The sequence below is a fragment of the Corticium candelabrum genome, chromosome 22, assembly GCF_963422355.1.
Source record: "Corticium candelabrum chromosome 22, ooCorCand1.1, whole genome shotgun sequence".
Taxonomy (NCBI): Eukaryota; Metazoa; Porifera; class Homoscleromorpha; order Homosclerophorida; family Plakinidae; genus Corticium; species Corticium candelabrum.
The window spans coordinates 2,590,601-2,614,260 of record NC_085106.1 but is presented as its reverse complement, the minus strand read 5'-3'; the positions used below and the strand labels follow the sequence as shown (position 1 = coordinate 2,614,260).

General features: G+C 43.6%; 4 protein-coding genes across 4 annotated transcripts; 1 reads left to right on the top strand and 3 right to left on the bottom strand.

Moving 5' to 3' along the window:
• Positions 1–11,367: 11,367 nt before the first annotated feature.
• On the bottom strand, positions 11,368–12,443 carry LOC134197486 (uncharacterized). Its single transcript, XM_062666815.1, has 2 exons — positions 12,073–12,443; positions 11,368–12,009 (listed from the first exon to the last, which is right to left on the bottom strand). The coding sequence occupies exons 1-2, from the start codon at positions 12,352–12,354 to the stop codon at positions 11,470–11,472; spliced, it is 822 nt and encodes a 273-aa protein (XP_062522799.1). The 5' UTR covers positions 12,355–12,443; the 3' UTR covers positions 11,368–11,469.
• Positions 12,444–13,036: 593 nt separating this feature from the next.
• LOC134197564 (pulmonary surfactant-associated protein A1-like) lies at positions 13,037–13,729 on the bottom strand. The gene is made up of 2 exons (XM_062666912.1): positions 13,447–13,729; positions 13,037–13,383 (listed from the first exon to the last, which is right to left on the bottom strand). The coding sequence occupies exons 1-2, from the start codon at positions 13,687–13,689 to the stop codon at positions 13,273–13,275; spliced, it is 354 nt and encodes a 117-aa protein (XP_062522896.1). The 5' UTR covers positions 13,690–13,729; the 3' UTR covers positions 13,037–13,272.
• Positions 13,730–16,719: 2,990 nt separating this feature from the next.
• LOC134197410 (uncharacterized) lies at positions 16,720–18,039 on the bottom strand. The gene is made up of 3 exons (XM_062666730.1): positions 18,024–18,039; positions 17,601–17,946; positions 16,720–17,533 (listed from the first exon to the last, which is right to left on the bottom strand). The coding sequence occupies exons 2-3, from the start codon at positions 17,910–17,912 to the stop codon at positions 16,979–16,981; spliced, it is 867 nt and encodes a 288-aa protein (XP_062522714.1). The 5' UTR covers positions 17,913–17,946; positions 18,024–18,039; the 3' UTR covers positions 16,720–16,978.
• A 749-nt stretch (positions 18,040–18,788) lies between these two features.
• Positions 18,789–23,080, top strand: LOC134197695 (uncharacterized). Its single transcript, XM_062667041.1, is given in 9 exon segments — positions 18,789–18,826; positions 18,897–19,185; positions 20,184–20,240; positions 20,283–21,598; positions 21,667–21,722; positions 21,725–21,774; positions 21,884–22,115; positions 22,187–22,254; positions 22,256–23,080. Coding segments are annotated over 9 exon segments (2,877 nt in total). The 3' UTR covers positions 23,027–23,080.
• Positions 23,081–23,660: the final 580 nt, after the last annotated feature.

Here is a 23,660-nt window from a genome sequence, read left to right as displayed (position 1 = left end):
TCTATCTCCTTCCGAACCTCTACCATTTCTGCCTGTGATAATCGACGTGGCTTACTCATCTTAGCCTTTGCCCCCTGCTTCAACTCCAGCTTGTGTTCGATCCCTACCTCTACCACAGGCAATGGCTGTCCTGGTCTCCACATGACAGTTTCGTATTTCTGTATCACTGCTTCTAATTCCTTGCGCTAGTCTCCTGTTAGGTCTTCTCCGATCTTATACCTCATTACTTTCTGGCTTGCCCCTTCCTTCTCTCCTCGATACGCGACACACACATCAGTATATAGAGTAGCAACAAATTCTCCCTTTCGAAGGACCTCCGACTGGCTATTAGCATTTGCTACTCGAATCCACAGCGTTTTGTCCGACTGAGGAATTACGATTGAATGCGCTGGTTTGACCATTGACTCGTGGTTTCTCAACGGTTCTACTAAATATTCATGTCCTTGCCTCATGCCTCACGCTGTACACGAGATAAACATCTCACTTCCAGCTGGAATTGACACGAATTCCTGTACTTGTGCGTGTATAGTTTCCAACTTGTGTCTAACATCACTGTAGTCCTCTAACAACTTTACTGTTTCTCCACTCCCAGAAACCAACAACTTCATCTCCTGAAAATCAAAGGTCACCTTGCCAAGCCTAGACAGGAAGTCAACGCCCAGAGTAACTGGTACCATGGAAAACTTCCAAATGCGTTCCAGTCAACTGCACATCTCTGCATATTTGTCCTTTTACCTGAATCAACTCACCTCCAACACCCTTGCACGTCACAACGGGTGACCCTTTCAGGCAGCTCAAACTGTCTTTTGATAACCGATTTGCAGATATAAGGCTGAATTCTGCTCCCGTGTCTAGCATTGCAGCTATGTCCTGATGATCCAGCACTCCCGTGACAGAAACAAATGGGCTCTGAGGTAGTCTCTTCCTTGTTATACCAAACTGTCTATGTCTATTCGAGGTATAGCCAGAAACTTGTAATACCGCTGTCGTCGTTGTTGGCCCAACGTTATGCCTTGTTTGACGTTGCTGGAGTTCCCATTGAAGATTCTCTCTAGCTCTCTGCCAACAATTTCTATACCTGCCCCAGTGTATTTTGTGGCAATACCCGCATTCTATTCCTCTTTTTCTTGTCGTAGTTCTCCTTTGTGCTCGCTGCCCCCTAGAGACCACTTGATGGCGTTTCGGAATCCTTTAACATGCACAGGATTGTTCCATCCCTTGAGAGGCAAGATCCAAACAGTCATTTCCACCTGTTACTGTCATTGGTACGGCTGCTCTCATTCCCATTTGAATTGATCTGGCTTCTTCTGCCACATTGAGGATTTCATCATATTCTTTCGGCTTCCCTTCGGCTGTCAACCATTTATGCCACAAAACCTCCTGTCGGATAAAGTCATTATTCATTCTCGCAATGAAGCGATACAACACTGAGACCGCTTCGTTTCTGGCACTTCCTTTGCAAAAGCATAGTCTGCCATCTGTCGCAACCGAAATAAATAACCGGAGAGGGCTTCATCTGGTTGTTGCTGGGCTTCTTCAAACCTCCGGATAGCCTGTTCTTTCCCATCTGCGGTCTCAAACCTTCTTTGCAATCGTACAATTATTTCCTTAATATCTCTTACCTAGGCTTCTCTGGCCGCTTCTGCTTGGTTTAACCACATTTCAATCTCTCCCGACATGGCGCAGTACTATGCATCTTTCCATTGTTGGATGTTATTTGTTTGATTGATTCACTGAACCATCAAGTAGTGACTCTTGGATGCCAACCAATGTGACGGAGACAGGCTTGTGTGTCTCGACTTCTCACTGCGTCAGTCCTTTCAGCCATATCCACACAACAGAAACGAAACTAACTCCTGTCACCACTGTGATGACTAAGCGTAGGCTTTGGTAACACAACACAAGACTGAATCTGTATATAGGAAACCCAACTTATATATATACATCCTACGCGCATGCATAACACTACTCATGACACTGTCTGTCTGTCTGTCTGTCTGTCAATACATATATCTCTTATACAAGACATTATTACAGTCTATGCTAAAAATCAGTCTTACTGTCTGTCTGTCTGTCTGTCTGTCTGTCTGTCTGTCTGTCTGTCTGTCATTACATATATTTTCAAACATGGAACTATTATACATCACTGCAAAGTACATAACTATAAAAGTCCAACACTAGTAACAACATAAAACTTGTAAACTACATACGAGAGGCTAGACGCTAGAGCTAGGTACAAGATACGCAAGTCAGAAGAAATGAATCCAAAGAAGACCAGGAGATGGTGACGACAGAATCCGAGAAGACGCACTAGGCCACGAGGGCAAGGTAAGGCTGCGATAATCCCACACGCTGAAGCCACAAGATGGACGATGAGACGAAGATGAGATGACGACGACAGAATCCGGAGAAAATGCACTAGACCACGAAGGCAAGGTAAGGCTGCGATGATCCCAGATACTGAAGCCACAAGAGTAAAGACAGAACGCAAACTCGATCACAACAAAGAAACATAAGCCACGGAAACAACATACGACGTCTGTCTGTCTGTCTGTCTGTGTCCTCAATCTACCAGTCAACTAGTTGTGCAACCAATCACTCCTGTCACTAGCCTACAGGTTGACACACAGTGTTCCATATTTTGCAAACGTACTTTGCTTTATCTTTGCTCTAAAATTTTGTTTGAAGAACGTCATGGTTGACTAATCTAGTGGAAGTGGTGATTTTTTTATCTCAGTCAGATTTTTCACAAAGTCGTTTCATCGACAGATTACACTGTTTATTCTTCTCTATTTAGACAGAATGACGTGGAGAACAGCCCGCAGAATTTTAAAACAATACCGCTTGTTGTTACCATTTTACTACCTCAATTGCCAAGGATATATAGACTTCTGTCCTTGCTAAAGTCCCATTCACAATGCAATTAAACAACATTGGTAGCATAGGTCGATCATCATGTCAACTGTTGATGTACAAATGAAACGAGCGGAAAAGAAGTTTTAAAGTCTTGACAGTGAGCTTACGGACGGTGGAAGCTCTTTTTGGATTGGAAGGGTGAAAATTTTGTAACAGACTGCCGCCAATTTAACTGAATATGGTTGGTTTGTCATTGATTAGTTTGTGACAGAAGTAGCCAGAGCAACAATCACACAAATGATCATGACAATGTGTATCAAGCGAGTCAACTGCAACACTACCCAATATTATTTCTACTTGCAAGCAACAGAACTTTCAAAGTATTTTCTTCGATCATCGTTCGCTGAAACGAAGTCTCATTACATAGTGTCCAGTATTGGATGGGCGACGACCCCAATCCCGATAGTGGAGGGGCAGCTTCCCCCTCCTGCCCCTGCTCTATATATATATAGTGGTCAGCGTTAACCTGAATCTGAATAGTACATGGGCTGCATATAAAAACAAAGCAATAAATAATAATAAATAATAAATATTAATAATAATTAACTTCATACCCAGGTTTGTGCTTGAAAAGGGAAGAAAGGGCCTGCTACATGCCAAGGACAAGTGTTGGATACATCTAGGGCACATTTCTTTGTTCTCCACAACTTTAATCCGGTTGAGTTTTAATCCACCGTCCCACTGGATTAGTTTGTGGAGTTTGGGTGAGCTCAACCGGATTAGGTGGAGAATAGAGAAATGCACCCCTGCGTGTCACAGTGGTATGTGTTTCCCCAAGGTCACCAGTTTCCTCCCTTGCGATATGTGCCCCTTGCACACTCATATCATTGGACAGACGACCTCAAGAGCGCATGCTCTAACCGCTTATTTATTTTCTTGTTTTCTTGTAATAGCTTTATTAGTCTCAATTGAAACAGGTAACCCAGGAAAACACATACCCTGCTAGTATATACAGTTACACCGAAACTGATGTTGTCTGGAACTCCGAGCCGATGATAACGCGCGCGCGAGAACGAGTAAAATGATAGCGCAATAGTTTCCGTGTTCGGTGTACTTGATGAAGCCATTGCACGTACAGATCCAAGGTACAAGAATCCAATTAACTTATTATAGCTAGAGTATCGACTCTGGTTTTGTAGCAGCAATTGTAAGGTGGCGCGGGTAGTAACACGACAGCCGAGTGAGTGTAACACCACTGTCTAATTTATTGTGTGTGTGTCCTTTTATAGAACCCAATGAATAGCGTGCTTTATCTAAGTAACGTGCACTGCGCAATACAAAGTATCAATACACTACATCACTATCCTCCCCATCGTTTGGTTCTAAAAAGTAATCATCCAATCGTCTGGGTGGTTTGCGAATCCGTTTAGATCTTCTTAGAGCAACTGGTGGTTCAGGTGAAGCGCGTTGGCTCTCTTGTTCTGGTTGCATTCCAGGCTGGTCTTCCGCACCTCCCTTCGCTTCGGATGGTGACTCTTCTCCCGAGTCAGTGCTCTCGCAACCGACCGTATTGTCATGATTTTCTGTCGAAGTGGGGCGCTTTACCGGTCGGCTGCTCCTGGAACGTGGACTCCTCGATGTATTTTCGGGCATAAATCGTCCTTCACGTTGTACGTATGGCTTCAGAGCATCATGGTGTAGTGTTATCTCTTTACTGCCATGAGGCAATTTTAAGACGTAGACAACATCGGATATTGGTCTAACAACAACATACGGTCCTATCCAACGCGGTGAAAGAGATCTTGATACTTTCCGTCTTCCCGCTTTATTCCTAACCCACACTAACTCACCACGTTGATACTGATGGAATACGAGCTTCGACTTGTTGTAAGTTTTTCTTCTCTTTACTGCCATTCGTTCCGAGTTTGTCTTGACTCTGCTATAGAGCCTAGATATTCCAGAATCTCTATCCGTCGCAACTTCTAATGGGGCTTCGTTGATTCCGGCAGATTGTGGCCTATGAATCACGCCTGCGGCCGCATGAATTATTGTTCTAGGATCTTCCTTGAACACGACCTTGTAAGGTGTGGTGGCGATAGATTCATGAAATGTGGTATTGTGGGCAAACTGTATTTCTGGAAGGTGTTTCTGCCAATCTAATTGATTCGAGGCGACCAATTTAGACAACGTTTCACCCAAGGAGCGATTTAAGCGTTCAACCGAGCCATTTCCTTGTGGGTGGTATGGAGTCGACATTGTATGTTTTACGGCATACCGTGAACAAAATTCTTCAAATGCTCGACTCGTAAAACAGGTGCCGTGGTCCGAATGTATACATGTGGGGATCCCGTATCTACATATCCATTCAAGCAATTTCTCACATACCTCTTCCGTCGTTTGTCTTGAGATCGCATGCATCTCTGCAAATCGGGAGAACGCATCTTGGATGACGAATATATATTGAGCGCCGTTATCAGTTTTCGGCAATTGACCCTTGATGTCTATTTCAATATTCTGCAATGGTTGTGTAGCCTGCTGTCGCTCTTTTAAAGGGTGCTCGTGACCTTGGACATGCCGACATTCTTCTAGCGCAAACGTCGCATGATTGTGTGTATTGTGTAACATCATCGCTGATTGTAGGCCACCAGAACCGCTGTAAGATTCTTTGAAGCGTTTTCTTCACTCCCTGGTGTCCTGAAAAGGGTTCATCGTGGGCAAGACGTAATATTTCTGCAACTAACGTCGACGGTACAACATTTTGCAACAGTCCAGACGGAGCGATCCTCTGAAGCACACCTTCAGGGGACCAAGTCAAATTTTCCTTCAGTGTTACCTTTACCACCTTTGATTGATTTTTCATATCAACACGTGGGCCAACTTGGTCCCTACCCACAATATCGCTGATTTCCGTTAACAGTGGGTCTCTCTGTTGTGCCTTCATAAATTCTTCCATAGACCAGTCGTCTCTTATACTGGCTACTAACGTTGCAGCTTTCGGAAGTCGAAATGCGGCGATCGGGTTGGGAGAGTTATTGTTCTGACCTATTTTCTCGGATTCGTCGAAGTTCAGGGTTTTCTCGTGTTCAAGTCGACTTAGAGCATCAGCCACAACATTTTCTCGACTAGTTATATATTCTACAGTAAATGAATATTCTTCCAATTCCATAATCCATCTAGCACGTTTACACCAGAGGTCTTTGGTATTGGCCAAAAACTGCAGTGGACGATGGTCAGTTCTCAAACAAAACTTAGTTCCTATGAGATGATGGCGAAAATGACGGACAGCCATCACGATGGCGAGAAATTCTTTGTCATATACGGAATACTTCCTTTCTGATTTGGAAAGTATCTTGCTGAAATAGGCAACTGGTCTTATTCCTTCTGGCGTCTGCTGAGCTAATTCTGCTCCTATCCCGACCATGGAAGCATCTGTTGTAAGAACATACGTTCTATCTGGATGTGGATGACTCAGAACTGTATTAGAAATCAGCATCTCTTTCAAAGTCCTGAAAGCGATTTCACATTCGTGTGACCATCGAAAAGCCTTGTCACCCTCCAAGAGGTTATACATTGGTTTAGCGATAGCTGCAAACCGCGGAATAAACCTTCGATACCAGCCCACCATACCCAAAAACATTCTAACCTCTTTGACGTTTGCCGGTTTGGGAATCTTCGCAATCGCGGCTGTTTTTCTGCATCTGGGCCCAGTCCATCTTTGCTCACCCGTAGACCACAGAAGATAATTTCAGTCATTGCAAATTGACACTTGTTAGCATTAATTCTGAGGCCGTAATTTAACAGCGTCTTAAAAGTGTCTTCTAACCGTTTAAGATGATCATCGAACGAAACCGACAAAACACAAAGGTCGTCCATATACAGTACGAGTTGTAGGGGGGTCATGTGCCCAAACACGGAAGCCATCATCCTACAGAACGTCGCTGGAGCGCCTTTCAATCCGAATGGCATTCGATTGAACTCGTAAAGGCCCGACGGGGCTCGAAAGGCCGTCTTCTCTTTGTCGTTCTCAGCAATCGGCACTTGGTAGTATCCGTGCGCTAGATCAATGTGACTGAAAAATTGGGCTCCTGCCATCGATTCCACAACTTCTATTAAATTTCCAGTTGGAATCGCCGTATCCTTTGTCTTGGAGTTGAGGGCGCGATAATCTACACAGAGACGTATTGAACCGTCTTTTTTATTGGGCACACCGGTGCTGCGTAGTCCGATTCGGATGGTCGTATCACGCTTCGTCTTTGCAGTTCCTGTACTTCTTCTTCAACTCCGGGTCTCCATTGCGTTGGCAGGCGACGAGGTCTACATGCAATCGGATTGTCCGTTGTTAGAGGAATGGTGTGCTCAATGTGAGTTACCTGTCCCTCGTTGCCTGGGTAAGCGAACACTTTGTTATACCTTCGCAGTAACCTCTCAAGGCGATTTTTCTGTTCCGTGGAAATGGACTCTCCAAGGGTCGTTTCTGCGATAGGGTCGTACGTTATCTTACCGGTTTTTGTTGCATCGTCACGTGTTCTGCCTTCATTCATCATAGCTTCAGTAAACTCGGCTAACGATTGGCCTTTATAAACGGTCACTGGGTCTTCCGTGACATTCAAGACGCGAACAGGAACATTCTTCTCTTTACCTCCTTCCGCTACAGTTGCACATCCCAGTAGACCCGATCGTTCAGTTAATTCATGCAGTACCTCTACTACACCCGTCCACGTGGTTGGAGTGTTTGAATGAATTCTTCCCCATATTGTCCGTTCTTCTCCTGGTGAAATTACCACTCTGTCTGGTGAGTAGACTTGACCGAATTTTATCAGACAAACCGAACTAGTAGCCGCCGTGACAGTTTCGAATGTGGAGACCTTTTGACCACGGAGATACAGACTTTTCGTAGCAACGTCAATTTGCACGTTGAGATGTGCCAGTATGTCCGTCCCCAAGATACCATATTCAAGTCCTCTGACTACGTAGAATGATTGTGAAATCTTACTAGGACCAATCGTTAGTGTCAACGTATCCGTCATGCCCTCACACCGAAGAGCGGATCCATCCACCATTATTGGTTGCCGGACCATACGACGTCGTAACGGTAAATTATTGGTCTCCACGACGCTGTACGGTAGCAGGCTAATATCCGCTCCTGTATCGACTAAGAACGCGTAGTTTCGATCGTAAATTGTAGCCCTTACCAAAATGAGTCCGTGTCTAGCGGTTGTAAGATTTGAAACACGCCCTTCCTTTGCCTGGTCTACACGATTTGTTGCTGGGCAGGGAGCTGTACAATTTCTGGCGAGGTTTCCTGGCTTTAGACAACGGTGGCAATCTCGAATATGCGGACAATTCGGTCGAATGTGTTCAGGACTTCCACAAATATAACAGAAACGTCTTCTGGAGTTACGTCTACGATCGCGACCTACGTTATATCTTTCTGGTTGCCAAGGCTGTTGTTGACGGCTGTTCACTGATTGGGCGATATTTTTAGGCTCGTGAAATGACTGAATGTTGCCGACTTCCATAAATGACTGCGTTTCCGGTTCTGAAACATGACTTACCGGTAGATGTGATGGATAGCTCCGCGATTGTTTCCCGATTCCCACCAACTGTAAGTGGTGGACCACATCTGTAAGGTCACGTAGCGATTTTGTCGTACTAGACGCATCTAGTTTTACGTACAGTTGAAAGTTAGGTGGCAAACTCTCTAGAAATGCGTCTCGTGCAAGTGTCTTCACATCATTAGACTCGGGATAAGCCAAGTCAACCAATCTAGCTATCTCATGAGCAAACGCTTCAATCGGTTCCTCACCTTCCATCCATTTACGCTGTCTTAATTCTCTCACCGCTTTCATTCGGTCGGCTCCTTCGGACATGAACTCTCGTTTTAGCGAAGCTTCAATTGTTGTGTAGTCTGTCCTCTCTTCGTCTGTCAGTCGTCGATAGTTTTCAAACGCTGGTCCTTCAAGTCTCGAGGCAAGAGCCAACGCTTTTTTCTTTCCATCATATTCTTTCAAAGATGTCCACACGGAAACACGGTCAAGAAATGAGAGCAAGTTACCCGAACCATCAAACGCTTGCGGAGAGTCTTTAGACATAACACAACTTTTACTCCTGTCACCAAAATGTAAGGTGGCGCGGGTAGCAACACGACAGCCGAGTGAGTGTAACACCACTGTCTAATTTATTGTGTGTGTGTCCTTTTATAGAACCCAATGAATAGCGTGCTTTATATCTAAGTAACGTGCACTGCGCAATACAAAGTATCAATACACTACACAATATAAAAAGTGACTCTGCCGTGCGTGCTAGTGGTGAACGTTCAGGTCAGTCCGGCTGCAGCTTTACTACACTGAAGTTATCACCACGTTATGCATTTCAATTGGTTGAAGTTCTACCGTAATTTCTAGTGTACAGTAGGTAGTCTCGCGTGGCCAGACTTTTGGTATGCGCCAGACCTTTCGCAATTACGCGTACGCGGGGCGTACTTCTTTCGCAGAGAGTGTGTACGAGGCTAGCGACGTTTATTTCACGCGTTACGAATTGGTTTTATCTGTTCTTACCTTTACTAGAGAGTGTTGAAGTGTTGAATCGCAATTGAAGAGATGAAATAAGGTAAACAGAAGTAAATTATTGTTTTTAGTAAAATTTTGCTTAGTTATACATCTAAACTACTTTCAGTCACCTTTAGTTTTGTAATTAATTATTTATTTCTTATTTTCAATTTGTGTTTGGTCACGTGCAGCGATGAGGGTCGTTATATTAACTGTATCTAATCTGTACTATAGAGTGGGAACACTTACGTTTTAGATTTAGAATGAATTATTGTAGGCTACATTAAATCAATCAAATTTACACCAGGCATTGGTCACCACCTCACTTGTAGCCGGTCTTGTCACTGATTGTGCGGTGGTGTAAACAGAGCCATGTCTGAAACAAATTCCGTGGGCTTGGTAGTTATTGTACAGAAGACCCAGCATAGCCCAACTGCCAACGCGATCGAACAGACATCCGGTACCGCTGAGATGGTCTAACTCTGGAACGGTACACAACCGTCCTTGAAGCGCCTTGCATGTACTGTTAGCTGTCACGAGGTCTTGAGTTTAATTAACATTGAGGTGAAGGCCAACGGTAGCAGACACCTCTGTACAGCGTGAAGTCAGACGGACAAGAAGTATGATTGACATAGGGTGATGGTGATTTAGATAGACAGAAGCCAAATGCTAGATAACTGCCTGGTGTGCAGACGCGAGCACCAGATGGAAGGAAGTTCTCAGATTGACGATGACCGTCTGATTGACAAAGTCCGTAAGTCGGTCAATCTGAGTGAAAAATGACTTAGATTGCATAGATCGACAACCTTTTAGGATATCGTTACATACCGCCTTTCTCCGTTGTGCAATTTGCTCGCTCTGTTCTGCAATTATCCTGTCCAGTTTTGAGATTATCTCGTCTCGGTCTGCTCGATCAAGACGAATCCCGATACCAGGCGCTACCGTCGACACCGTCTCTTCCGGGAGGACACGCAGCGATGTCGGTCTTCCCCGATGACTGAACGTTTGAAGAATTAACAGAGAGAAGCAAACAAGTCAAAGACACAGCGATGTTTATGATATCAATGGTTGGTCGTACAAGAGACGATGAGGTTCTCTGTATATTAGTATCGGCTTGAATGAGCGAGGGTCGATCACGGGTTCTGCGCAGATGTTCCTATCTTGTCAAACACAGATTAGCATGTTACTGGTGCTTTTGAGTTATCTCACCGCTACACGTCTGAGTGTCGTCATCATTGGGCTAAAGAGTGTTGAGCAACACCTAGCAGTCAATGAGATGAGATGAAACTATAGGTGAGCAGAGGTATAGATAAATATGTCTTGCAGCGCAGACTGGAACGGTGCCACGTCCACCAACGACTCCAAAGCAAGTCACAAATTAATTAGTATCAGTTACTAGTTGCATGGTGACATGCCGCAATGACGGTCGTTACTTGTACAGAAGTTAGTTTGACACAAATTCAGCTTGTGTTGTGTTGTGGACGTAGCGACACTAATAATTTGTGCTTCACTGAGATACCGTAAATTGGCGGCATCCGCTCTTGTGACAACGAACGCACAGGCGGAGAAGGAGCGAATCGCGTCGAGTCGGTCGTACGTCACGTGACCGGCCGGCGTTACTGTACAGTACCCTAGCATTTCACGCCTCGGGTAAGCATAGCAAAGTTGAACACGAGTACTAGATACCGATACATGAATACTAACTAAGGCATTAGACACAGATCCAGGTACAGACCCAGGGGATCTTATACACGTGCCTTCACCAACCCTTCAACCAGATGTTGAAACCAACAGCCAGGAATGTCAACCAAGCGCACCTCAATATGGACCGGGCAACCCTCGACGATCTACAAGGATTCGTAAACCAAAGAAGGTTTGGAATTGCTGACGTCTTGTCCACCTTCATAAGATCGAGTTCAAGACTAAAGGGGGAGGTGTTCTGGAAACTTCCGGAACAGCATTGATCTTCTACACGTAGTTTTTATTGCAGGTGCATGCAAAGTAGTTTTTACCGGTACCGAGACGGCTTGAAATGAATCTTGCCAAAGGTTACACTGCATGCATATCATGTCTTACAGCACATTACTCCTGCTTTGATGTTACTCCGAGCATCCGCTCCAAGTGACGTCACGGCGGTACACCAGGCAATAGTCATGACGTCACCTGCGGCCGGTCGAGTCAAGGAATTTGAGTGTGCATAGCTGCTGTCATGTCTGAAACAAATTCCATGAGCTAACCAATTTTCACTGTACTGAAGTGCCAGTAGAGCCCAGCTGCCGGCATAGTCAAAGTGACATCCGCTGCCGCTTAGATGGTCCAGCTCAGTAACAGTACACAACCGTCCTTCGAGCGTTTTACACGTACTATCAGCTGTAACGAGGTCTTGAGTTTGACATCGAGGAGAAGGCCAACGGTAGCAGACACCTCTGTACAGCTTGAAGCCAGATGAACAAGAAGTGTGATTGATGTAGGGTGATGGTGATTTGGGTAGACAGAAGCCGAATGCTAGATAACTGCCTGGTGAGCAGATGCGAGCACCAGATGGAAAGGAAGTTCTCTGATTGACGGTGACTGTCTGATTGACAAAGTTTGTAAGTCGGTCAATCTGAGTGAAAATGACTTAGATGCATAGATCGACAACCTTCTAGGATATCGCTACTGTACATACCGCCTTTCTCAGTTGTGCAATTTGCTCGCTCTGTTCTGCAATTATCTTATCCTGTTTTTTCATTTTCTCGTCTTGTTCTGCTCGACCAAGACAAATCCCGACACCAGGCGTTCCGTCTCTTCCCGGTCTTCCATCCCTACCCGGCGTTCCGTCCCTACCGTTGACACCGTCTTTCCCGGGAGGACACGCAGCACAGCAAGTTTCGCTCGACGAATGGACGATTGAAGAATGAATAGACAGAAAGAAGCAAGTCAAAAGCATAACAATGATAACGATATTCATGTTCAAATGTCGAAGGTTAGTTGAACAAATGACAAGAGACGACGAGGTCGTCTTTGTAAGCTATGTACCAGCTTGTGAGCATGCATGCAGTTGTCGCCCACAATGTTCTACGCAGATGTTCTTAACATACACAGATTGGCCAACTTACATTATCTTGCCACTAACTCATCACTTTTTATCGACATCCATGCACATGCAGTATTGCCAGACAGTTTACTTGACAGTTGAATGGACTGTTTGCTTGGTTCGTGGATATTGTGTCTCATCTCTGACTATATTTATTACCAATCTTGTGAAGTACTCTAGTAAGATTAATTAACACCAAAACTTTGGGTTTGTAGGTTTGCACCGTCGTATGTGCTGTTGCTTTCCACTAAATGTGATGTGCTAAACACTTTTGCTGCACTTTGTTGTCTACTCATGTAGTCTCAGTACATAGTGAGAACACTTCCAAAATAAAGTTTGTCTACGCGTAACAGTTGTCAACGCAGCTAGTGGTACTGTGCCTGTAGATCATGTCTTACAGCACATCACTCCTGCTTTGATGTTACTCTGAGCATAAGCTACGAGAGACGTCACTGCATTACACCAGGCGATAGTTACCACGTTGTTCTTGGACAGTCGAGTCACTGATTGTGCCCTGGTGTAGCTGTAGTCACCTCTGAAACAGTAACCATAGGCTTGGTTGTTACTGTACTGAAGACCTAGTAAAGCCCAACTGCCTGTATAGTCGAAGTGACATCCTGTGCCCGCCAAACGGTCCAACTCAGGAACAGTGCACAGCCGTCCTTGAAGCTTTTTGCATGTACTGTCAGCTGTAACGAGGTCTTGAGTTTGACATTGAGGTGAAGGCCAACGGTAGCAGACACCTCTGGACAGCGTGAATCCAGACGGACAAGATTTGTGATTAATGTAGGGTTATGGTGATTTAGATAGACAGAAACCCAATGCCATATAGCTACCTGGAGCGCAGATGCGAGCACCAGATGGAAGGGTAGACCCCTTGACTACATCGGTGAGATTGTCAAGCTGATCAAATAGAGAACATTGTTGATTTTATGACCAAGAAATTATGCTAACATTTCTACTCACGTCCTTTCTCAGTTGTGCAATCTTCTTGTCTTGTTCTGCTTGTCCGGCGCAGATCCCAGGCACTCCGTCTCTACCCGGCTTTCCATCTCTACCGGGACTGCCGTCTCTGCCATCGTAACCTTGCACGCCATCTCGGCCAGGAGGACACGCACCACAATAGTTTTCGCTCTCTGGTTGAGAGGAGGCAGAACAAAGAGGGAGAATCGAGCAAGCCAAAGACACAACAACGAGGACAATGTTCATGCCGTACGTCGATTATTGAACAACTGAAATGCGCCAGAAAGGTTGCCTGTAGCAGCGCTTCCTACCAAGTGTCGATCAGCTGTCTCACCCACGGATCCCTCACAATTCTCCGTACTCCTCATCAAACAATGTGGTACCTACAGCATAAAGGAGTGGTCAAGAGAAGTGAGGGAACTGTTGTGATGAGATAGCAAAGATGCTAACAGCAGACAATCTTCGCAAGCTCACTTCACTAAATTGCATCTAACACGAAAGATGGTGTAGCACTCGAGAATGTGTGGTATCACAGTTGGTCACAATTGTCTGTTGACTAACACACCACGTGATTATTCTTTATACATTATTCTTGTTGTTGCTACCCGACCCTGCACTGTATCCAGTCTACAACCAACTAACACGAGAATGCCCCTTTTGAGTAGTGCTCCTTTTGATCATTCCAATTTTTGCATTTCAATGCTGTTAAAAATTGCAAATGTATCAATTGTTCTAATGTACATTTGATTGTTTACAAACCATAAAGCAAGAATTTGCAAATTTGGTTGAGCAGTGATTCTATTGTTTGCTAAGGACGTTGTTCAACTGTTGGAAATGTATCTTATTGTCGATTGTTAGATTTTAATGTTTACACAAATTAAAAATGGCGACGGCAAATTTTCTCACTTTTTATGTTGGCCGCGATGATGAGCAAGATATTAGGTTACAAAATTAGAATGATCATACGGTACCACTGCCACTGTTGCAATTTTCAATTTATGTAAACATTAAAATCTAACAATTGACAATAAGATACATTTTCAACAGTTGAACAACGTCCATAGCAAACAATAGAGTCACTGCTCAACCAATATTGCAAATTTTTGCTTTATGGTTTGTAAAAATCAAATGTACATTAGAACATTTGATACATTTGCAATTTTTAGCAGCATTGAAATGCAAAAATTGGAATGATCAAAATGGGCATAGACCCACCACAAGTCCGAGGATCTGATTCTGCAAAGTAATTGGGTTGGGTATAGGGTGGACAGATTTACTACACTAGACGCATAATTCTAGGTTAACGCGCGCATGGTGGTTAGAGTGGGGCGGAGTATCAGCTTGTGAGCAAGCATCGCTCACAATATGTTTTACGCGGATGTTTCTATCTTGTCAAACAGATATTGGCCACGTTACTGGTATCTTGCAATTACCACTAACTCATCATTTTCAATCATTGCTCGACATCCTTTGTGTTAATTGATTAATTGCTAGGGTGCTCTAGCTGTTGGCAGTTGGAAGGCCTGTTTGCTTGATCTATTTATGGACCTTGTGTCTCATCTCTGACTCTGATTATCATCATGAACTTGATTCAATTTCCTGCGGTGCTGTAGACAGCTAGTCTGTGCACGTGCGCCCGCACACACACAACAGCTAAGAAACATTGCTCTTTGGTATTGTGAGCTGCTTAGCATGATGCATCGGTTGCACAACTAACAGATGCAGTAAGTCAATAGTTTGCAGCAAATCGAAAGAGAGCTAGATCCACGTGATTTCATTCTACTGCAGTAGCGAATTTAGATGGCGGCATTGAGGGCACGTGCCCCCTTAAGCACCCTCAATTGCTCTAGCTAGTATAATATTTCTTACTAAAATAGTAAAAAAGCAAAGCGTCACGTCGTAGGTAGCTTTGGTATAAGTTTAGGAATGACCACATTCGGGATAAATGTAGCTAGCTTATATAGTATATGTAGTTATAGCTAGCCTAGGACATAGTAGCGAGTAAGCAGTAATGTCCTTCTGCTGACTGCTTCGTATGTAGTGCGGTGCATGTTTTCGTGTATGTAGTATACTAGAATCCATGGCCCGTCCTTCGTACGGGCAAGATACTGTAGTGTAAAGATAGGTCTGTGGACACGTCACGTGCAATTTTTGTTGCGAGGTCCCGGATGTGCTGAATGAATTCGAATCTTGCTCTTCGCGCTTGTTTCGATAGAAATCGACACACTCCCCGTGTAGCGCTTGCTGCAGAAAACGTGTAGGTTGGATTTGGTGCAAATGCAATCGGAATTTGGAAAGAAACGAAAGCGCTAGAAGAGTAAGTTTCGTTGGTAAGAGATATTCGATCGTTCGAAGCTTTGCGAAGGACGACGATGCATCCAATCTACACAGGACTGGTGTGGGCGTGTGTTCGAATGAACTGGAATGTGCAGCGTTTGCGTCATCGAGAAATTTCACGCGGGGGTCGACCCCTCGAGAGGGGACCCGGTGCATCATGTTTTTAATTTTTTTATGCAAACCTTCCCCTGTGAGTGCCGAGTGTGCGTGCCGATTTCGGTTGCTAACGGACAAAAGACGTGGCCGCCAAACGCGAACACACGCACACACACACACACACACACACACACACACACACACACACACACACACAGTTTGAGCTTTATATATTAGATAGTCTGTAATCTATTGGATGGCAGCTTGTGGAGAAACAGCGAATGAGCATCACATCACGTCTGCAATTTTCACTCTTGATTATATATATATATATATATATAATCAAATTAACGTTCAAGAGAAAGCATGACAGTACTCTAGTGACTGAAACATAAAGTCATGTCGTTGCTATGCCCAAACACAGTTTGTGTTATTTAATTAACTTGCAATAAACCAGTAACATACGTACATGTCTTCTAAACTGGTTCATAATTATACCTAGCCACGCGGTGATTGTGTGACGTCATAAAGTTGATGACGTCGTACTGACTTTTAGTCGCTTGTGCCTCCCTTCAGCCAAACTCTGAATCCGCCACTGTTACCTTGGAACTTTGTCGCTAGTTGTGACGTGACGTCTTACATGGTGTACAGTATAGGCAGGACAGGAGTATCGAAAAACGGCAAAAAGCGATTGCACCGTTTGCGTGTGTTCAACCTAGAACACCAATCCGGGGCCTCGAACAGAACTTGACGTCATTGGGTACGCACGTGACCGACGAGTCTAGCTCGGTCATAGCCCAACGTGTGAAGTACTTTAATTAATGAGAAAAGTTACATCAAGACTTTGGTTTTGGATGTATAATTTTTATCCTATCTAGAACGTGCAATAATCCTTTCCACTAGATTTCAATGTGTCGCTCAACATTTTTGCACTTGTTGTCTACTCTTGTATAGCGCTAACTAAACATACACAGTGAAAACAAGCTACACCTAACAATTGTTGACGCAGAGAGTTTTTCTATTGTTAACTAGCACTTTTGTCATGCAAGTAAATGTCACAGTTCATGTAGCTACATGATGTGTCTACAGTTAGCGAAGACGATCACGTCTTACAGCAAATCACTGCTGCTTTGATGTTACTCGGAGCATATGCTCCAAGTGACGTCACTGCATTACACCAGGCAATAGTTACCACGTCGTTTGTGGACAGGCGAGTGACTGAATGTGCGGTGGTGTAGCTGTAGTCATCTCTGAAACAGTAGCCGTAGACTTGGTAAGATTTACCGTATTGAAGACTCAGTACAGCCCAGCTGCCTGCGTGGTCGAAGAGACATCCTGTGCCCGCCAAACGGTCCAACTCAGGAACAGTGCACAACCGTCCTTGAAGCTTTTTGCATGTACTGTCAGCTGTAACAAGGTCTTGAGTTTGACATTGAGGTGAAGGCCAACGGTAGCAGACACCTCTGTACAGCGTGAAGCCAGACGGACAAGATTTGTGATTAACGTAGGGTGATGGTGATTTAGGTAGACAGAAACCCAAAGCCATGTAGCTACCTGGAGCACAGATGCGAGCACCAGATGGAAAGAAAGATCTAGATGGAACGGAAGGTCTAGATGGAACGGAAGATCTCGTTAGACTGTTTTTGAGCTGGTCAACCTTATCGAAAGAAAACGTGCCTTGCAATTACGTGATCAGAAAATAGGCTTACGTTTTATACACTCACTTCTTTTCTCAGTTGTGCGATCTTCTCGTCTTGTTTCTTCTCGTCTTGTTTCTTCTCGTCTTGTTTCTTCTCGTCTTGTTTCTTCTCGTCTTGTTTCTTCTCGTCTTGTTCTCTTTGTCCAAGGCAAATCCCATGCACTCCGTCTCTGCCCGGCGTTCCATCTCTACCCGGACTGCCGTCTCTACCGTTTACTCCATCTCGTCCAGGAGGACACACACTACAGTATGTTCCTCCCGACGACTGAAGCATGGCAGAACGAAGAGGAAGAAATGAGCAAACTAAACACACAACGATAGGAACAATAGTCATCATCTCGATCGACCGTTGAACAAACGAGAGGCTCTCTCTACAAAAAGCAGCAAACAAGCGTTCGATGTCTAGGTCATCTGTCTTTACTGGAGAAAACGCAGCTTTATGTATCACCGTATCAGCGCACCGTATCCTACCAAGAGACTGCAAGTGTGTACGGAAGTCTCAAGCTAATCTGCATCTTTGCCTATACAAGTCCATATGACATGTTACTGACAGACCAGTTGGTTTGTTGACTTGACTTTCCGTTTCTTTGTAAATAGCGGTAGTGCGTCATTGTTTAATTAACTAAGCCTTTCTTGTTTTTTTTAGGCCGCGGTCACACAACGCTGGCGTTTGCGTCTGCATTTACGTTTGGTGCGGTCACACCATATCATTTTGCACATTTACGTAAGATAACACAAACGACTCCGTAAATGCGAATACGTACCAGACCTTCGCGTTTGCGCGTATTTGTATTTGCATTTCCGTTGTTCTCCGGCTATTCATTGTTCCTCTGGCTCTCACTCTGTTCTCTTTTCGATGGCAGACAGGCAAAGTGATAAATCTAGAAAATCGAAGGTCAGTTGGACTCTTGAAGCGGAATGTCGTCTCACTGAAGTTTGGGCTGAGATACTCAGTCAATACAGTGGCAAGATGGTTTCAAAAACGAAGTGGCTACGAGTACGGGCCCGTACCCCAACTTGCTTCGGCTACGGGTACACGGCACACTGGTCACATGAGGCGGCACGCTGGTCACATGACAGCTTTGCTTTTCTGACGCTTGCGTATTGTTTGCACGTGCCGGTGACTGTCTGCACGTGCAGACTTCAAAGTTACCTGCGTAAATCTCCCCCGCGCACGTGTGTTCTGACCACCGCCAGTTTCTTTCGCGCCCAAATGTTTGCGAATTTCTCAAGCTCGACAATCAAAGGCAGGTTAGACGATCATTGACTGAAGCCGTACATATACATGGTGGGCGGTTCCGATAACAATTCACACTCGTAGGTCTATCAGAGAGCTGACCAGGCAGGAATGCGGTAGACTGAAGTTTCCTAGTGTGAGTCCAGAGCAGGGTCAGGTCATCACTGTCCCCAGAAGCAGTCTTTTCAGCAACCCCCACACCAGTACTGTGATGCCCAGTGAGTCTGTGTGCAGAAGACTAGCCGGAAAGATCAATCAAGACTGTGACTGTAAAGATGAAATGCAGGCTGCTGGATTCTTGTTTGGTGTATTTGATCTTGATGGAATTAGAGAGTTCCTAGCAATACACGAAGCCAAATCCATCGCCTCACAGGTAAATATGATTGATGCAAGAAAGAACACATTGTTTGTCGTACTGACCCTTGCATACGTACAATTGACATGAACTTCACAGGAGCATGCACGCACATGTATCTGGTAAATGTAAGGGTTTACATTCAGTTGGTGCCAACAATACTGCTGACTTGGAATAAATACGGTAATTCACACCACTTTGTACCCTCTGTCATTTATTGTAATACATCTTCAACATAGATACAGAACATACTTTAAAAACCAGCAACAGGTCTCAAAGCAAAATACCATATGCTATACAGACACTATATAAGCAACCTCTAATCTTCAAATATAAAGTAGTCACCTCTTTCTCGCCTAACGAAGATATAGAATCGACAATAAATATATCATTCCTCTTGTCCTAATTCAACTGCTTCTAAGGAAATCCTCTAAAGAAGCACTCATTGATGATTGATTTCCGAACTGTGAATTAGTTCCTCATACTTTGCGACTCAATTCCCTCTTTGAACAGAATAATCAGCTTACCACAAAAAAATTCTTTTCAGCATGAGTAAAGTATGGTCCTAGGAGGAAAGTTGAGGAGTCATATAAATGAAGCAAACTACTATCAGACAGATCATATGCAATCACACGCATTCAAATCTTTCAATTAAATCAATCAATATTAAAATCATGTCACAGCTTTCTAGATTCCGAAACTAGTTTTATCAGTTTTGCTTCTCTACCATACTATTATGCAATTCAGAAATAGCGCAATAGAAAACTTTTCATAATTGATATTACTTCAGGACTAGGGTTGCATGCCAACACTTCATAAGCTGTCAGCTGAGCAAGCCACACATGACCATCTAAACAGTTCATTAGGCAACTATATGGTGCTAATTCTAACGCAATCGGTACTGCTCCAAACTGCAGTAAAGTTTTCAATTAATTATTCTTATCCTTGGATGTACCAACAACTGACATTAATAGAACATCACTGTGCCACAACTGTCAACATTACCATGCGAACAGGAGCCTGTTAGCAACATAATTCCATTGCGAAGATGTCTACCTAATTCTGCACTAGGGGTAACATGTTCTTTAATGTTTCTCCATTTAATTTTTTGTTAGGTCACTCTTGAGAAAAACTGGTTTTCTACAAATTTAACCATTCCTGACTTCTTGGATGTGACACCACTCGACAACCAAAGTTTCCAGCTATTCAAAAACATGTTATGGAACCAACCAGCATCTGCCATAACAACGACATGTGGTAACTTAAGCAGTCATCAAATTTCCATGTTGACTTGCAATCGTTGGCTAACAGAGGACATTCTGCAAAGCTTGTCTGATGTCTTAAATCAACGTTCAAGAGACTGTCTGTGCATAGTTCTCTCTGAATATAACAAAACACGATTGCATGAAGCTGTTTTAGCAGCTGCAGAAGGCAAGGAAAACGTACGTCTTGCATTCTTGATCTTAAACGTTTCAGCAAATCAATTACTTCAGACCACCATGGCTTCCAACAAGTTGCTAACAGGAAATCACTGGGTGGTAGCTGTAATAGATGTCTGTACTGAAACTACCTACTACTGTGATCCCTTAGGTTTTCCTATTCCCATCAATCTGTCAGTTGAAACACAGCCGGATTCTTTAGAACTGAAACGGGTTCTTAGCAAGCAAAGGAAAATGTTCTATCACACGATTGCAATGCATAAGCCGATGTTTGGCCCCAATGGTGAACACATCTGTTCTCGAAATTGTTTGAACTTTCCTGTTCAAAAGTGTTCATCGGCATGTGGAATAATAGCATTTACATTTGTTGCAATTTCTGCATTTACCCCAACAAATGTCTGGGAATGTATATGCTCACCCCACATGGCTCTGAATGATGTAAAGTCAAAATTGACTCTATTTTGGCAAGCAAGTAAATATTCACCTTACCTACGCAAGGTGCTAGCGTGTTGGATATCCACTCAGACTATTGACGTGACAAACGTCATTGATAAGTCTGCACTTGTACCCACGGCATCGTCTTTTCAAGCAAGCAGACTTAGACTTAGACTTAGCCTGAAGCAGAAAGACTGCAAAACTGAAGAAGACAGTTTTTGTCACAAAAATGCACCATGTGACGAAGGTACAGAGAATAGCAATGAAAGGAGTCCGTCTACTACTCACTTGGACATCTCTTCTGTAACAGCTCCACAGCTCACAACTGGACAAGAATTTTCCTCCTTTGAAGAGCTAAAGCACTGCATTTCTAGTTACGAAAGAGCAACATTTGTACAACTCTACATTAGGAGATCCAGGTCACTAGAATCCGCCAAGAAGCGAGCAACTAAAAAGAACTTCAATTCTGACTTATGGTTTTCAGAATTACAGTATAACTGTATTCATGGTGGAAAGCACTTCCAGTCACGGGGTACAGGAAAACGCCCTATTCACTCGTAAGTCTCATTTGTTTGTCGTAATAGCTATTCAACACCTTCATATGTACAACTTCACTACATTGCAGAACCTTTCAAATGGAATGCCCATGTTTTGTGAGAATTGTAGCATCAACGGATGGACAAAATTGACCATCAAAAGTATAAACCTTCAGCATAATCATGACATTAGCAAGGTAAGAATTATTGTCATCCTTGCATTCAATAATTAAAAGGCATGGCATATTGCATTGCACTTGGCTATAGTACTTTAGAGACAATAACAGCACCTTCTTGTTTTCATAGGAACTCTTCAAGCAACTACCACGACAGAGAAAGCTTTCCAATGATGCCAAGCAAGAAGCGCAAAAGTTGCTGTCATTACAAGCAAACAAGAAGATGGTTCAAGATAAACTGTCAAACGAAACAGGCCAAGTGGTTCTTTTAAAGGACCTGAGCAATCTATCTACGCTAATGAAAAGTGGCAGTACCCGTAACAACTTAGAAGTTACTGTCAAGGAACTGACAGAGCAATATGGTAGGTTATTATGTAGGTTTTAAATGCTGTAGAATGTGTTGTTAATGTGCATTTGGGGTGGTCACGTGTAGGTTCAAGTGTGCATGTAATGACAAATGACCAAAAAGAACTATTGGGAGTCCATTTTCAAGATGACCAAAATGAAAAGGGCATTTGATGCTTACCCTGAGATATTATTTATTGATGCCACCTACAAGCTTCTTGAGCTGCGGTTCCCATTATACATTATCCTCATAGAAGATGGCAATGGGCAAAGTGAAATTGCATCAGCATTTTTGTTACTTGAAGAGACCGAAAGATCACTATCAAAAATCATGTCTATTTTTAAAGAAAATAATCCGTCCTGGACAGCTACCAGAGTTTTGATGGCAGACAAGGACATGACTGAACGTGACGTACTAGCATCAAATTTTCCAAATGCTGATCTTTTGATTTGCCTCTACCACACTCTCAGGTCATTTCGACGAGAGATTTCTTGTGAAAAAATGGGCATCACATCAGGTCAGAGAACCTTGTATTTGGAACTTCTCCAGCAAATGGCATATGCCACAAATGAAGTAAAATATGCAGAATTGTATTCTCGTTTCAAAACCAACGCTCCTGCAGCTGTAATCGACTACTTCAACAAGCAGTGGCATCCCATTCGTAAGCAATGGACAATGGGTATGAAATACAGCACAGGCAACTTCTTGAACGCGACCAACAATAGACTTGAATCACTAAATGCCAAATTAAAATCTGTCATTCCCCGCTTTTCCTCCATGGAAACATTCACCGAGAAGTTCTTTGTTATTCTGAGAGTACTACGGTCAGAACGAGATCATAATGCAAGTCTTTCAGTTTTGAAAGTACCCACTGCATTTCATTCAACCACTAAAGTAGCACTGGAGAAAGATGGATTAACTAAATGAATTGTCTCTGACTGCTTGTATCACATTATCTCTTCTTGTTAAATCACAGGATAATGACTTTGAGAAATCAAAGATCAAACAAGATCTCCAGAGTGAGTTTATAAAATGAAATCAGAGTGTACTCAGTATTTGGTGCATTGACAATTACATTTGTTCATGTCAGGTATCAAGATGCCGTCTACATATCGAAAGAGAGGAAGACCAAAAGGACACGAACTAACAGTGATACGCCTGCCATCAAAAAAGAAGAAGTCGCTGAAAACTCTCCAGCCATTTACTAAGTTGCACACATCAGTAAAGGAGAAGGGTAGGTATTTATCTGGACTAACAAGCACATCCAGCTAGTTACTCTGTACATTGTGCAGTAATGCTAGAATGGTTCGTGGACGCAGATTTGGCAGCAGATGTGCTGAAAAATTCACAACAACTGCTTAGTGAAAGAGATGTCGAGGCTAGGCCAGAGATGGTAACTGATGCTGCTCTGGATGAGAATGTAGACATTCATTTAATCAGGAAGTACTTTCAACACGATGCTTGGCGGCTTGTGACCCAAGTTGTACGGCAGAAGCAGGAAACTCAAGGATACATTTGCAAGTACATGTACTGTTCACATGATCTAGATGATGAGTCACAA